The following is a 15,527-nucleotide window of genomic DNA, read 5'->3' on the forward strand; positions in this document are numbered from 1 at the left end:
AAAATTCAATAGCTTCCTCATCAACTAGCAACAACCAATTAGAAAACACAATGGGAGTGAGAGGCAGAGGGACCGAGATAACAACAATCACAAAAACACCCGGGACGCACTGGCCCAACGAGGCGGGAGCCAGGAAATCCACGGCTCCAAAGTTTTTAACTGCGAAATCTCGTGGCGTGATTAGATGGGAAAGCTTGTCATGTTCAAACATGGGAAGATCGAATGAAGATCCCAAGGAGCTAACACGCTCCAATCAAAGAACAAGGGAGCTGAATAGGAAGTTAATAGGGAGTCTGGCATGATAGTGAAGCACACCTTCAATCCCAGCATTTGGGCGGCAGAGGCAGGTGGATCTCTGAGTTAGAGGCAGTCTGGTCTGAACACAAGTCCAGGCTAGCCAATGCTGCCTAGTGAGACCCTGTCTTAAACAAATATCGATGGAAATAATTAAGGAAAACTAACAAAGGTGAACTAGAAGGACCCTCGCCTTATCAAATTAGATACGCAATGATGTGGAAATTATGAAATCGCATGATGCAAGAATTGGCAGACACACTGGGGTGATACCTACCAGTGGTGCCAGAGTATGAGAAGATCCTGTCCAGTGCGGTTGGAATCATGGCCCTGTGGTCCGTTATTTGTTCCATGGTTAATGACAATCGGTTTGTGATTGAGAGGGAACATACCCTCTCTCACTGTCTCAGTGAGGGTTTCTGTGGCTGTGAAGAGACACTATGACCACGCAACTCTTTTTGATTTTTTTCTTCCGAGACAGGGTTCCTCTGTGTAGCCCAGCCCAGGCTGGCCTCCAACTCAGAAATTTAATCCCTGCCTCCCGAGTGCTGGGATTAAAGGCATGTGCCACCACTGCCTGGCTCCATGGCAACTCTCATAATGAAAACATTTAACTGGGGCTGGCTTACGATTCAGAGGTTTAGTCCACTATCATCATGGCAGGAAGCCTGCCAGCATCCAGGCAGACGTGGTGGTGGAGAAGTAGCTGAATTCTGTGTATGTATCTGAAGGCAGCAGGAAAAGAAAATGACAGTGGACCTGGCTTGAGCTTCTGAAACCTCAAAGCCCACCCCCAGTGACACACTTCCTCCAACAAGGCCACACCTCCTAATAATGCCACTCCCCATGAGTCTATGGGGGAGGGGGCAATTTTTATTCAAACCACCAGACATACTATAAGCCCAAATAAATCAATTCTGCGTGGATTGTGTCATTCCCTCAAGGAACATGTCAAAGTGCTAGCACACCCAGCACTGTGGATGTGACCTTATTTGCAACAAGGTTGTCACAGATGTAGCAAGTAAATCTAAGATGAGATCATCCCAGGGTAGATATGATGGAAGAAGAGGCATATTGAGGCATATCAGGCTGAGGAGTAGCTGAGTTGGTAGAGTGCTTGCTTAGTGTGTCTTAGTCAGCATTCTGTTGCTGTGAAGAGACACCATGACAGCAGCAACTCTTATAAAAGAAAGCATTTAATTGGAGTTTGAACATATATGATGTTTTATAATCAGAAAAAAAAGATCTTTTTTTTTTTTTTTTTTTTGCAGACTGGAGGGGATGCTAGATGTCCCGCTCTTGTGCTTGAAACAGGGTCTCTCACTGACCCTGGAACCAGGCTGGTAATCAGTAAGCCCAAAAGCACTAGAATTATAGGCATGCGCACACCACATCCTGCTTTTTATGTGAATGATGGATGCTGTGGATTTGAACTCAGGTCCTCATGCTTGTGAATCAAGCACTACTACTGAGCCATCTTCCTAGTTCCTCCCGCTTTGTCCTCGCTTTCTTCTTCTTCCCCTTCCTCCCTCCCTCCTTTTTTCTTCCTTCCTCCCTCCTTCCTTCCTTCCCTCCCTCCCTCTCTTCTTTCTTTCTTTCTTTCTTTCTTTCTTTCTTTCTTTCTCCCTTAGAGATTCACGGTGTAGCCCAGGCTAGAGCTCCTGCCTGAGCACCCCGGGTGCTGGAATGACAGGCATGAGTCAGCACAGCTGCTCACCCATCTCCCCCTGCTCCCCTATTCTGTCCTCGGGATCCGGAGTCAGAGTGGCTGTATGCAAACGATGTGGGTGCTAAAACCAACCTGGTCCTCTGAAAAAGCTGTGTATGCTCTCAGCTGCAGGACCATCTCTCCAGGCCCACAACTGTGTCTTCTAAATGAAGGCTATTATTTACAATCTCCAAGAAAAGAGTCAGCTCAGGGCCAGATGGGGACACGCAGGGACACACGTGAGCACGGGAAGCAGATAGAATAAGAGAAGGCATAAGCCAGAGGCACACACACACACACACACACACACACACACCTCGGAATGACTAGCTGGAACAAGTTCAACTGGCTCAGACTAGCAGGATAGCTCCTAGAAGTCAGTACCTAGCCTTGGGCAGGGAGATTTGGGGCTGGGAGAATATTGGCTTAATGCGTGAGTGTCAAAGGAAGTGACTGAGGACCTGACCTCAGAACTGATTTCTGTATACGAAAGGCAAACTCACAGGCAAGTTGTTTAGTCTCTCAAAGTCAGCAGGCTCTCAACCTGTGAGTCACAACCCTTTTGGGGATGATCACAGAGGTCGCCTAAGATCATCAAAAAACAGATATTTACATTATGAATCACAATAGTAGCAAAGTTACAGTTATGGAGTAGCAACAAAAATAATTTTCTGGTTGGGGGATCACCACATACACGAGGAACTGTATTAAAGATCACAGCATTAGGAAGGTAGAAAACCTCTGCTCTCGGTGTTAGCTGGTCAGGTGGGGGTTATCTCCCCAGGATAGCAAGATACCAGATATCAAAGCACAGTAAATAAAAACAGGTGGTTAATATAAAGATACATGTTCAAGGTCATTCTTCACAGAATTTCTAATACCAAAGGCCAAAAAGTGTGATGATTGGTGTGTTGTCAATTGGACAAAATCTAGAGCCAGCAGAGATGGGTCTCTGTGCTTGCCTATAAGCGATTTTCTTGACTATGGGTCTTTGTGCTCGCCTGTGGGGGATTTTTCTTAACTGGGCTCCTTGAGACAGGAAGACACATCCTACCTGACAGAACTGCTTCATGGGCTGGGTCCAAGACAGAACGAAAAGGAGACAGTGAGCTGAACCCACCATGCACGCATTGCTTGGTGTAACAGCGCTGGCCGCCCTCAAACGCTCAGAGATCCACCTGCCTCTGCCTCCCAAGCACCACACCTGACTGTGGAAATATTTTGCCACAGCAGCAGGAAATGAAAGCTGAGACAGCAACAAGGAAATATCTAGCATAGATGGAGCTGCTCGAGTAGATGATGGCACAGCAAACCCACCTAGTGTTGCGTAGCCACAGAAAACAATGTATTTTTAAGTACCCTTATTTATAGCTTTGTTTTCTCATTCTGAAAAACTGTTACCACACAGCATTTGGAGCAACCAATATCTATGTGCCCAAGGCACTGTTACTCATATTTTGTTCCAGAATAAACTATGTCTTATTTTCCCCAAGATGTGAGCTATATTTTTGCACTGACAGTATTTCACACCCAATATGGGACCTCAAGCAGATCCAGTTCATCAGAAGAATCACCTAAATTATTATCAGGTACCCACATGAGGCACTGTGCCCATTGTTCGCATTGCCTCCTTGAGTAGATATTGATGGGCTCTTTCTGGTGGTCAGACCACCCTTGGTTTAACCCCTGGCCCGCTGGTTTATTCTGGATGGTTACTTGGGTCTTATTTTATTTTAATGTATTATTGTCTTGCTTTCAGAGCATTTGGTTTACTTTTGTTTTCAAAAAGTTCATTTGTTTGCTAGCATTCGATCTTTCTTCTGCTACTCCTCCAACATACAATTCTGCATTTGAATAAAGATTTTTAAAATGATGTATATGTGCGTGTTTCTGTGTATGGGTCTATTGCAAGTGAGTGAAGATGCCACAGAGACCAGGAGAGAGAGTCAGATCCCCTAGAACTGAAGTTCAGGCAGTTGTGAGCTGCCCAATAGGGCTGCTGGAAACTGAACTCAGGTATTCTGGAAGAACAGCTAGTGCTTTAAACCACGAGCCATCTCTCCAGCCCCATAAGTTTGCATTTTTCTATAGCTTTTCATGCTTATTATAACCTTGCTGCATAGAATTACATCACCAGATCATAAAGACACTAAAGGGGCATTTGTTCCCTCTAGTCTAAGAATACGGAAGCGTCAGAACAACCCATGGTCTGCCTCGTAGAGAAGCCCAACAAAATTTATCTTTTCTGGGCTGGAAAGAGCTTACTGGCCCAGTTGGAAAAAGACACACAGGGTTGGTCATCCAGTGTCTTGAGCTCCCTTATGTTTCAGTAATGTGCAGGACAAGTCCGAGACACAGTGGGAGGACCTGACCTCAGGATGGAAGACAAGGATGTCACTCCTAATGGCAGCGTACAAACCAGACCCCATGGCAGCATAGCTAACCATCTGATCTTCAGGAGAATGAAATACAGAGATTCGGGGAAAGAATGTTTGGAGAAGAACCACCATTTATTTTAACTGGTTTTATGCTTGATAATTTGTGTTATTTCATAGTTGAAGTATTTGGAAAATGAGGAAATGTAACTAAAGATAAACCTTGTTTTACACTTGCCTCAGTAGGAAACCTATGACATCCCTAAATTGGGTTTGGCATGCTACATTAAACTTTTTAGGTTGTGCATGGTGGTGCACGCCTTTAATCCCAGCACTGGGGAGGCAGAGGCAGGCAGATATCTGTGAGTTCAAGGTCAGCCAAGTGAGTTCCAGGACAGCCAGGTGTTATACAGAGAAACCCTGCTTTGCGAAATCAAAAACCAAACTGAAACAAAAAAAAAGCAAGCAAACAAACAAAAAACATTGGTAGTAGAATTTATTTTTATTTTTTTCTTTTGTTTTTCTTGTTTTTGTTTGTTATTTGTTATATAGAGTTTCTCTATACAGTCCTGGCTGTCCTGGAACTCACTGCGGAGACCAGATTGGCCTCAAATTCACAGAGATCCTTTTGTTTCTGCCTTCCAAGTGGATCAAAGGCACGTGCCACCACACTCACGAGGGAACAGAATTTAAAGATCTTAAATGGGCATTTTACAAAACAGTGAGAGTTTTATAAACTAGATCTAAGCTGAAAAGCAATGTTAAAAACAAACAAACAAATGACTCAGCAGGTAAGTCTGCTGCCAATCTTGAGGGCATGAGTCCAATGCCAGGGACCCATACTGTAGAACAGAACCAACTCTAACTGCTTGTCCTTGGAGGAGCTCCATATGATAAACACACACATACACGTTCACACACACTCACCACACACACACACACACTTTTTAAAATAAACAAATAAATAGGAAACTATTTTAAAATGTAGATGTTGTATCAGAACTTGAGAAAATTAGTTTTTTAAAAGGAAAGCTCAGATGCTATCCCCACTACCGCAGACATGCAATCGAGTCTCCTGCACTAGGAGAGATCGCAGGAGCCAGCATACCCAGAGTGCCCTGGAGGAGCATTGCCAGGGAGCCATCACCTCACACTCTTCAAGCAGAGGTAGGCACATTTGCCTTGAGCCCAACTTTTCTGACCAATGTACTTGCTAGCAACATCCATTTCTGGACCTTGTGGTGAAGATAAAAGATGCCAATGCCGGGCTGGAGAGGTGGCTCAGAGGGTAAGAGCACTGGCTGCTCTTCCAGAAGTCCTGAGTTCAATTCCCAGCAATCACATGGTAGCTCACAACCATCTTAATGAGACCTGGTGCCTTCCATACCAGCAGTACATTGTATGCTTAATAAAAAATTAAATATTAAAAAAAAGATGCCAATGCCCCTGAAACTATACCTACTAACTCAGCATAAGCCTAGTAAAAGGCAGTGGTAAATGGCATCTTTTGTTTTGGCAAAGAAGGCTATATACTCTTTTGGCAAGATTGGCATAGGCCAACTGCAAGTGTCTGGTATGGTTGAACTGTTTGCAAGGACGCTGGGTCCTTGTCTTGGTCTAAGATGATCATCTTAAACAAACCTGTTGGACCTGAAAATGGTCCCACAAATAAAGAACTGTGGGCTCCTTGCTGGAAGAGGTACAGTGAGCATGGGGATGGGTACCGATACTCCTGAATACAGACATTGCCTTACGCAGGTCACACATGAAGAGAGCACAACCCACTCTCCCTGCAGTGATGTGGGGAGCTGCGCATCTCCCAGGGGTCCTGGACTGCATGCCCCGGCTGGAGGTGGGGCTAGCAATACCTCGGGACAAACAGCCTTCCCAAGACTCCGGTTGTTTATCCCTGAGGGTAAGCTCTCCCTACTGGAGCGGAAGAAGGCGGACAGTGGTCCATAGCCGTGAAGATGAGCATCACCCTATCTGGTTATCCTCTCTCATTTCTGGTGAATTCGCTGAGTACTGGGGGCAAGGAGCAATAAAGACCCATTTCTCACATCCTCTTGTCCCCAGTATCTCTAAGATCTTTACCCCAGACATTTTACTAAGAACTTGCTAACAACTGCCATCTGGGCTTTCTTGCTCCCTAGCTCATACACAAAAAGATGGGGAGGGGTTGTCTAACACCCCAACCCTTAGAGACCCTGTGGTCTCCACCATAGCTTCTTGGGGGAGGTGGGCTATAAAGGTGGGCAGAGGGTGTGTCAGTCCCAGGACTGGCAGCCCTACCCTGCCTGTCCAGGAAAGGACACAGTTAAGACCCAGTATTTAAAAAAAGAAAAAAGCCAGGTGATGGTGGCACATGTCTTTAATCCCAGCACTCGGGAGGCAGAGGCAGGCGGATCTCTGTGAGTTCGAGGCCAACCTGGTCTACAAGAGCTAGTTCCAGGACAGACTCCAAAGTTACAGAGAAACCCTATCTCGAAAAACCAATAATAGTAACAACAATAATAAATAAATAAACTCAGTATCGCTAAAAGGCTCAAAATCTAAGAGGTTCTGTAGCAGGATCCTGGGAACACATTCAGGCCCTGTCCTGATCTGAGATACAACACTCTAGCCTATATATGCTCCTGAAATGTCTGGGTGCCCAGAACCCCTGTACTGGGGCCTCCCGTGGAGACCTATAACACTGCACTGCTGTTAAGGGCCTGCTGTTTCCAGTATACTAAGTTGAACAAGAACAGTAGGATCTTTTGCAGGGAGAGCCGGAGTCGACAAATGGCTCTGCAGAGGGTCTTTAACCTCTGCTAATTAGTTGAGTTCCCCGAGTGTGGGAAAACATATGAGGTACCTGGGCAGGGCTGTAGTGAGTTCCTGCCACAGAGGGAAGGGGTGGGGTGGGGAGACTGCCTGCTTTTCCAGACATGGCTTTCTGTTCTTTTCTTTTGACCTCTGGACATGAGGATGGGGGTGGGCAGGCAATTTGCTCAATGAGATAGTCCTAGCCCATGCCACAGCAGGCAGGGTAATTGCGGCTGCTGCTAGTGACTGTTGAGTTTGCAGGGCTAGCCTCATGTGAAGAGTGAGGAAGTAGACGCCAACGGTTCTTCCAAGAGCCTGTCTCCTTCCATGGCACTTGCTCCCGTGGCTGGGTGCCAGCAGCACCGACACACAGCCGAGGGCTAGAGAGCCAGACTCCCAACTGGCCAGCGTTGGCAGCTGTCCTACAGATCTTGCAGTAGGGTTCAGAGGTATGTGATTCCCTGTGCTGGTACTTGAAGCCTGATGTCCCTTTAATAGCCCTTGTCAAATGGCCAAGGCTCGCCCTGTGGATTTTCATGACTATGGACACCGGCCATTATCTGACCTCAAGGGGAATGGAGATGTCTTCGGATTTTGGATTCTGGGAAGCGTTATAAAAGCAAGTGGAACCGATCCACACCAGCTGTGCATGAGCAACTCTGTAGTGAGCCAAGGTACAGAGCCTGGCCACGGTGAAGAAAATCTTTAAACAAACATATTCTGGCTCAAAGACATCCTAAACACTCATGTGTATCATGTACACACACATACACACACACACACACACACACAGAGTTTGACTTCTGAAAGCATAAAAGAAGGGCAAAAAATGTAAAAGTATCTGTAACTGGCACCTTTTGACTTAAGGGAGGGAGAAGAGGGAAAAAAGCTGACCAAGCAGAGGGCTTAATTTTTAAGTTGAGAATTATAATAAAAACTTTAAGTTAGTTACATATGGGAAGTTTTCAAAGGCTTTACCAGCTGAAGAACATGGCATTGAAAATGGCTTTCCCGGGGCTGAGGGTATAGTGCAGTTGGCAGTGTTCACTTAGCACGCATGAGGTGTCCTGGGCTCCATTCTCAGATATGTTGGAGCATGCATATGATCCCGCCACTTGGGAGGATCTGAAGTCCAAGGTCAGGCTAGCACAATGCCAATCTTTGAGACCTCGTCTCAGAAGAGAAGTGTCTCCCTTAGTACCTAACTTGAAAGAAAAAGCACTTAAACCTAAGAGCATTTGGTACTTAATAAGATGTTCTTTAAATAGAGACAACACCCTAAAGGCAGCGGGGCTATTCTAGCCCAGGTAGCACAGCTTGAGGACTAGGGCACCAACCTCTTCTCTCCTTGCTGTATCATGGGAGGGAAGGCTTACACCATCAATGTCCTTTGCTAGGCTTGAGGCCAAGTGCTCCCAAGATGAGGGATGAAGGGCTTTAAGCCACGCAGCCCTATTCAGCCAGGTTTCACTGAGCTCAGCACACATCACAGAGACCTTGCCTTTCATGCCAAGGTGAGACTACACCAAGCCCCACCCAAACCCTTCCTGACTGGAGGTCTCTTTTGACATCAAGGCATCTCACTTGAACTTCCTCTAACAGTGCGTTAAGAAGAACCTGTAAGGAAAAGGGCTGAGCCACCACAGGTTTTACCTGGCAGGGTCAACTCTCTCCTCTAAACACCCAAGCGCATGCCAGGAGCTAACCTCAGAAAGCCAGGGCCCAATCTGAAGCCCATAGCTAGGAAATACTTCAGCAGAACAAAACACTCTTTCCCCTTGAGGAGTTGCAGATTGAAACCAGGGGCTCCATAAACAAACTAGGGATGCCCAATACCTCTGAGCCACACCCCAACCTAATACAACAGTCTTGAGTGAAGAAGGGTAAAAACCATCTGGAGGGCTAGGCAGATCTCCACTTGTGTAACTAAAAATGGAAATGCTGACACCCCAAAGCAGTGGGTTGGTCAGATCCAGTGCGAGCAGAAGACAAAAATGTCTACAGGCCAGCTGTTGGTGGAACATGCCTGCAATTCCCACACGCAGGAGGCTGAGGCAGGAGAATCATGTTTTAAGCCACGGGCCCTACATAAGACCATAAATAAAATAGGTGTTTAAAAAGAGACTCTCTGGGGTTAAAATGCATGCACATAAATTCATTGTAATTTTAAACATATTTCCATAACATTTTAATTTTTAAAAGACTATGTTGCATATAATTTACAAATAATATACAGTTATTCATTTAAATTTTGTATAATTTGTCAATTTTTACAGGATGCCTTTGTGATTTGCCATTCTTGTGACTGCAGGGAGCCTGTGGATGCAATTCATCCATGACTTGATACAAACAAACAATGTTTGGTTACGACTGCATTTAGACTCGAGTCCTGGAATGGATGTGGGCTATCTATCGGTCAGAAGAGGACATGGGAAATGGTTCAGAGCTAATTTGCCTTCTGGAAGAAAACCCCAGGAGTTTCCTTCTCATTGATAAGTCAGAATCAGAGGTCCCATCCAGGGGGTCCAGCTGGCATGGAGATGTCACCTCTTAACTGCTGTCCTGTGAAAGGCAAGGCATGTGCCTCCAGGGGCACTCGCCAGCTGATCTGGTGAGCTGTTCATTCTCTTGGTAGCAAAGGCCCCTTTTGAAATAACCTAAGCCTCCATGTCCCCAGACCCCTGATGCTAAGATGCACACTTGGAAGACTGGGCGACCTCTGGCCAGTGCTTTTACATGTTTCTTATTGGGAGGGAACACCTTAACGTCATCCTTTGTGAAACTCACCAGGGCGTGCACTGCTCCAGATCTGTTCATCTGGGGATGGCACGTGCTATGACAGCATCTTTGCCACACAGACCGGAACACAAAGCATGTTTTCTGTGGTAGCATCCAAAGCATGGCTTCTGAGTCTCTCATGGCTGAAGTATACGGTGTGTGTTGACAGGCCCAGGGAAGAAAAGGACAAAGGAAGAAAGAGCTGGGGAGACTAAGAGGAGGGACACTTGACACTTGGCACTGAGCTGCCTGCAGTCAGCCCTCACCATCTAGCCCTGTATTTAAGGGCTGGCATTCCTTTCGGTGGCGGGAAGACAGAAACAGGACGAACGTTTTGGACAAATTAAGCAACATCTGAAGGAGTTGCTGGTAGACTGGGGCCCAGACAACAGTGCAGGAGAGGAAATGTTTTAAAAGTACCTAATACGAGGGGAAAGAGACTGAGTAAGAAGAGAGAAAATACACACAGCATACAGTGTGTGTGTGTGTGTGTGTGTGTGTGTGTGTGTGTGTGTGGAGAGAGAGAGAGAGAGAGAGAGAGAGAGAGAGATATTATGTGTATGTGTGTAAAAGATTACTGCAGCACCTCAGTAGCCATCCTTAGTAATCTATCACTATGAACAGCTATGTGTCAGGTGAGTTTCCATGGGACAAACCTAAAAACAAGACAAGCAAGCCACAGTAGCAATTGCTGTTGAGGGACAGGCCAACCAGGAAGGAAGCCAGTGACTTAGAGTGACTGATGGTTACACCCTGGGATAGTTGAGGTCCCCGGAGAGGAACGTGGGCCTGAACTAGAGCGATGAGTGGGATTTGTGAAGACGCTGCTACAAAACCATAGCAGGAAGGAAGCAGGCGGCCTAGTCAAGCTGTGAGCAGTGCACCATTGCGGCTCACTTTACCCGGGCCCTTCTGCTTGTATCACATTAGGAAATGATCCCGCCATCCTTCACAAGCCTAAGCAGTGGAGCGATCGGCTGCTAGAGATCTCATAGAATCACAGGAGCTCCTACCACGTCAGTGTTTGTAGGGAAGTATGAAATATAACCCTTGCCTTTGAGGACAAAAATAACGTCCCTATCAACGTCCAGTGAGTTTTCAGGCCGGCCCTGCAGCAGTGAAGACTCACTACTGATAAAAGGGAGTGAGTTCTGGGCAGCAGACATGTCTTAAGGATCACCAGATCTGATGTTTATCAAGACTCTACATTTGGGATGGACCACAAGGCCTTTTTCGGCAAATCAGCAGTTTCTTCAGAACTGGTTCCCAGGGAGTGTCTAACAGTCTTCCCAGCATATTCCTTCATCAGCTTGGAAGCATTATCTGTCTACAGCCAATCACCAGCTCAGAATCAGAAATCAAAGTAATTGTAGACCATATCTTAATACCACCCAAAGTGGGCTGCCAAGTAACACCCCATCCAAGGTATCCATCTCCGAGAAAGATTGCGGAAACAAGCGGAACCAGGATAAACTGAAAACAAAAGCGACATAATCTGTGTGCACGACCTCTAACCAGTCAAGGAGAAATCTGAAAATCTGTTTGGCTGGAGGGAAATTCCATCCCGGCTCTTAACACAGCGGTTAGAGGTGAGGGGAAAGCAAGAGCTGAGTGAGACAAACGGAAACACAACCTTGTCTCAGCTCCTGCAGTCCCATGACAATGTGACTTCAGCCACGAAGGACCCAAGTCGTATGGGCAGACCGGCTCCCTGTGTGACGGAACTGACGGGTGTCTGTCTGCCACACTGAGTGGTTAACTAGGGCAGCTGGGGAGCCGAGACCGCAGACTTGCATTTCCTAAGGTGACAGCGTCAGCATTCTCTGTGGCACATTTGGCCGTCAGCCTCCTCCACAAGAGAAAGCCAAATGGATGAGAAGAAGCTCTTTGGAGCCGAGGTTCTGGGCTCTGAACTATAGTTAGAAAAACTTATCTTCAATACAAAAACAGACAGGCGGTGGTGGCACACACCTCTAATCCCAGTACTTGGGAGGCAGAGGCTGGCAGATCTCAAGTTCGAGTCCAGCCTGGTCTACAGAGCAAGTTCCAGGACAGCAGGGCTACATAGAGAAACCTTGTCTCCAAAAATGATGGGGGAAGAGTCTTCTGTTTTGTGTTAATTTCATTGGTAAAATAGACTGCGTTGGCCCTTTAATAGGACAGAAAATTAGGTAGGCGGAGTAGACAGAACAGAATGCTGGGAAAAAGAAGCCGAGTCAGGCAGTCGCCAAGATTCTCCCACCCACAGATGCAGGTTAAGATCTTTCCTGGTAAGCCACACCTCGTGGGGCTACACAGATTATCAGAAATGGGTTAAAGCAAGATGAAAGAATCAGCCAATAAGAGGCTATAGATAACGGGCCAGGCAGTGTTTAAAAGAATAGTTTCTGTGTAATTACTTCGGGTAAAGCTAGCCGGGTGGCGGGAAGTGACCCGCCGTTTCCTACTACACAAAAACAAAAAGAGAAGACAAAAATATCCAAGGATGTTGTATAGCACTTAACATTTCAGTCAAGGAAGGACACCCATGGCATCAGTCCCAAGGACTGTACTACCTTACATCGTCATGGCTGTCTAGGTTCGTTTAAGCATGCTCTGTGACGACATTTGAGTGACAACAGACTGACCAAGCACGTCTCGGGGCCACTTTGTTCAGACATGTTTCTGTCTTTGAAGGAGTCACATGCTCTAGGATTCTAACAGAGGGAACTGTGGCTCGTTTCTACAATAGCTGAAGCATATTCTCTGCCACAGGCTGACTCCAGAGAAGCAACATCAAAACCTCCAGCTAACAAAAAAAAAAAGGCACATAAAAAAGCTGCACCCCACTTACAGGTCTTTCTCTGTCTGAGGCAATCTAGTGCATAAGTCCAACAAGAGTTCCATGAAGCTTGGTTATTCTCATGATGACCTTTGGTCTCAGATGTTAACAAAGATGCTCACCCTTACTGACCAAGCAATGTGGAGCTCAGCCCTCCTATTAATGAGAAACCCATTTCCTCAAACACCCAGCTAGGAAGTGAAGCAGAAGCACACTGCATGGGCACTCACGTGGCAAGGGGGCAAGGAGCTGACTGAGGAGCCCATGGGAAGGTGTCTCAGAGGAAGACACCACATATGGAGTCGGATCGTTGGGAAACAGGATAATCCGTCCTCACGACACTCATTTAAAGAACTGTGCAATAACTTGCCAAGCAACTGACTAATGTTTTAACACACAGGGTTGCTAAAGACGTTAGAGAAATATCTGGATCTAGGAGAATCTGCCAACACTCTGAAAGAAGAGCAATTTTTGTAATCTTAAATGTTAAGCTACACTTTCAAATATTAAGGATATATGTGTGCTGGAGGAAAAGTGTCTAGCAAGTCGGCAGAGTCAGCCAAGGAAAAACAGATCAACTGACTGGCAGGTTGTGGCCATCCGGACCCTCTTCATAGGCTTTCTATCCCCTCTCTTGGACAGATGTATTGTATAACTCCCATCACTCCATCTCGAACTGACCCTAGAGACGGTACCTGTCCGTGGATACCTCTCCAAAGGGTCTAACTACTTTCATGATTCCCCCTTCACTACCTCCACCAGCAAGGGCATTCTGGACACTGACTGTTTTCCCGAGATCCTGTCATGAAACAGCTTTATGCCTGGCTCAGAGATGCTCTGGGAAAGCATCTTTTAAAGCACTGCAGTAGACCTGGCGATCAGAAGGCTGAGCTACGTCCTCAGCCACCTTCTTCTAGACGAGACAGAGCACTATTGCTCATTCCCCTTTCTAATTTTTTTCATTCAATAAGTATTTATTCCAAACCCACCATGTGTCAGAGTCAGCAGTAGGTGCTATCTGAGTATGGTGGACAAGAGAAAGTCTCTCAAAACAGACATTTTAACAGGGGAGACAATTTTACAGGACAGTTACAGCCAGCAGAAAACAAACAGGGTAAGGAAGTTCAGCTAGGATAGGACAGGGGAAGGAAGAAGAGCCCACTTCAGATACTCAAGGAGACACCACCAAAGCTGACGGCTTGGTGGGGATCCGAGAGACAACAGGTCCTAAGGAAATGCCCTCCAGGCCAAGGGGACAGACACAAGGCTCTGAGGTGACAGCAATGATCTGCTCCACACCTTGTGTCAGAAGCTGTGCAGCACAGGGACTTATGTGCCTCCACCGATCTTGCTCTTCAGACACCAGGACCACGGGACCTTGACTCTAACATTCACACCCTCCACCCCAGCTTTCTTCACAAAAGAGAAAGAAAGCATGGTTAAAAAAGAAAAAGAAAGAATGCTTAAAAAGTATGTAGGGCAGGGAACAAGCAGGAGAACATTTAGTTCGGCTCCTTATTTAGGATGCCTAAACTAAGACTTCCCACCTCCTCGGCACTCGGGGTAGCACCTCAGCCTCACGCTCACTGCTTTTGCCCACATCGTCCCTAGGACAAGGTGCTCCTTGGTCACGTAGTGTCTAGCCACTGCAATCCGATTTCTAGACAGCCATTGCCCTTCCTGGGGCAGACCCTTACCAGGACCTTCAGTTGTTTATGAGTCAAGTGTCCCCCACATTCAGAGACTATGGTAATAAACAGTTTTCTCCGTTCTTAGCTCTTGCGGACTATGCAACTGAATTAAAAATGTTAAAAATGTTCAATTATGAAAAAATCTCATAAATAATGTATTTGTGTATATTAAAAATGAGACACATCCAAAAGTCACAATTCCTCATTTACAGACTCCATAACAAAATATGCATCTTAAAAATTCAGTACTCTAAAACACTTTTTTACAATAGTTTCCATCGAAGAAGAAAATAGAAGGAATCACAATTACACGTAAAGCTTCAGCAGTAATCTGGGGAGAATGTAAGAACTCATGGTGTTCTTCAGGTATTTTTCCTTCCACACTGGAGAAGGGACCAAGAATGTACAGAGCTACAGAGTCCCCAAGCACAGGGCATCCTCTGGGATGCTTTCCCTCAGTGAAGACATGGCTTTCTGCAGGCGGCATCAGGTATCAAACCATTTGCTTCTCTTCATCAGGGGTGCCCCTTTAGAAGGCCCCAACAATTTCTGCTTATACTGTTCAAGCAGTTGGTTGAAGTGGGATTCTGCCTTACTTTCCTTAGCCTTTTTCTTCAGCACCTATGAAAGAAAGAAGACATAAAACAATCATTTTTTTTCCTTTTCCTTTCCCTCCCTCCCTCCCTCTTGCTTTCTTGCCTGCATGCATTTTTTTTTTCCTGCACACCTGAAACTTTCAATGCACTTGCGGACAACCCTGAACTCCTGACCTTATCTCTCCTCCTTCCAAGTGCCACCACCATACCTAGTCAACATCAAACACTAAATATCACCTTCCTGCCAAGACACCCCAAACAGAAACTAAGTAGGTACATGAGGAAGATGATTTCCAGAGAGAACCTTAGTTTGGACATCTTTGCTCCTGCCCTGACAAGAATTCCGTTTATGAAATTTCAAAGTTAGATCTTTACAGTATAATAAGATACAGTCAGAGATGTCCCAGACACAGACTTGAGTAGGGCAGATGCTAGTGACTCCACTCTTAAAGGGAA

At 46.0% G+C, this 15,527-nt stretch overlaps 1 protein-coding gene across 1 annotated transcript in view; it reads right to left on the reverse strand.

The window, feature by feature from the left end:
- Positions 1–14,622: 14,622 nt before the first annotated feature.
- The window catches only part of Rbm28 (RNA binding motif protein 28), a 36,417-nt gene continuing 35,512 nt past the window's right edge, over positions 14,623–15,527 (reverse strand). Inside the window, exon 19 of the mRNA XM_041675539.1 lies at positions 14,623–15,096. Within this exon, the coding sequence (XP_041531473.1) occupies positions 14,962–15,096 (135 nt within the window). The 3' untranslated portion in view covers positions 14,623–14,961. The remainder of the gene's footprint in view (positions 15,097–15,527) is intronic.

Source organism: Microtus oregoni, unplaced genomic scaffold (assembly GCF_018167655.1).
Source record: "Microtus oregoni isolate MIOR12 unplaced genomic scaffold, Mior012 000026F_ref0000081, whole genome shotgun sequence".
Classification (NCBI taxonomy): domain Eukaryota; kingdom Metazoa; phylum Chordata; class Mammalia; order Rodentia; family Cricetidae; genus Microtus; species Microtus oregoni.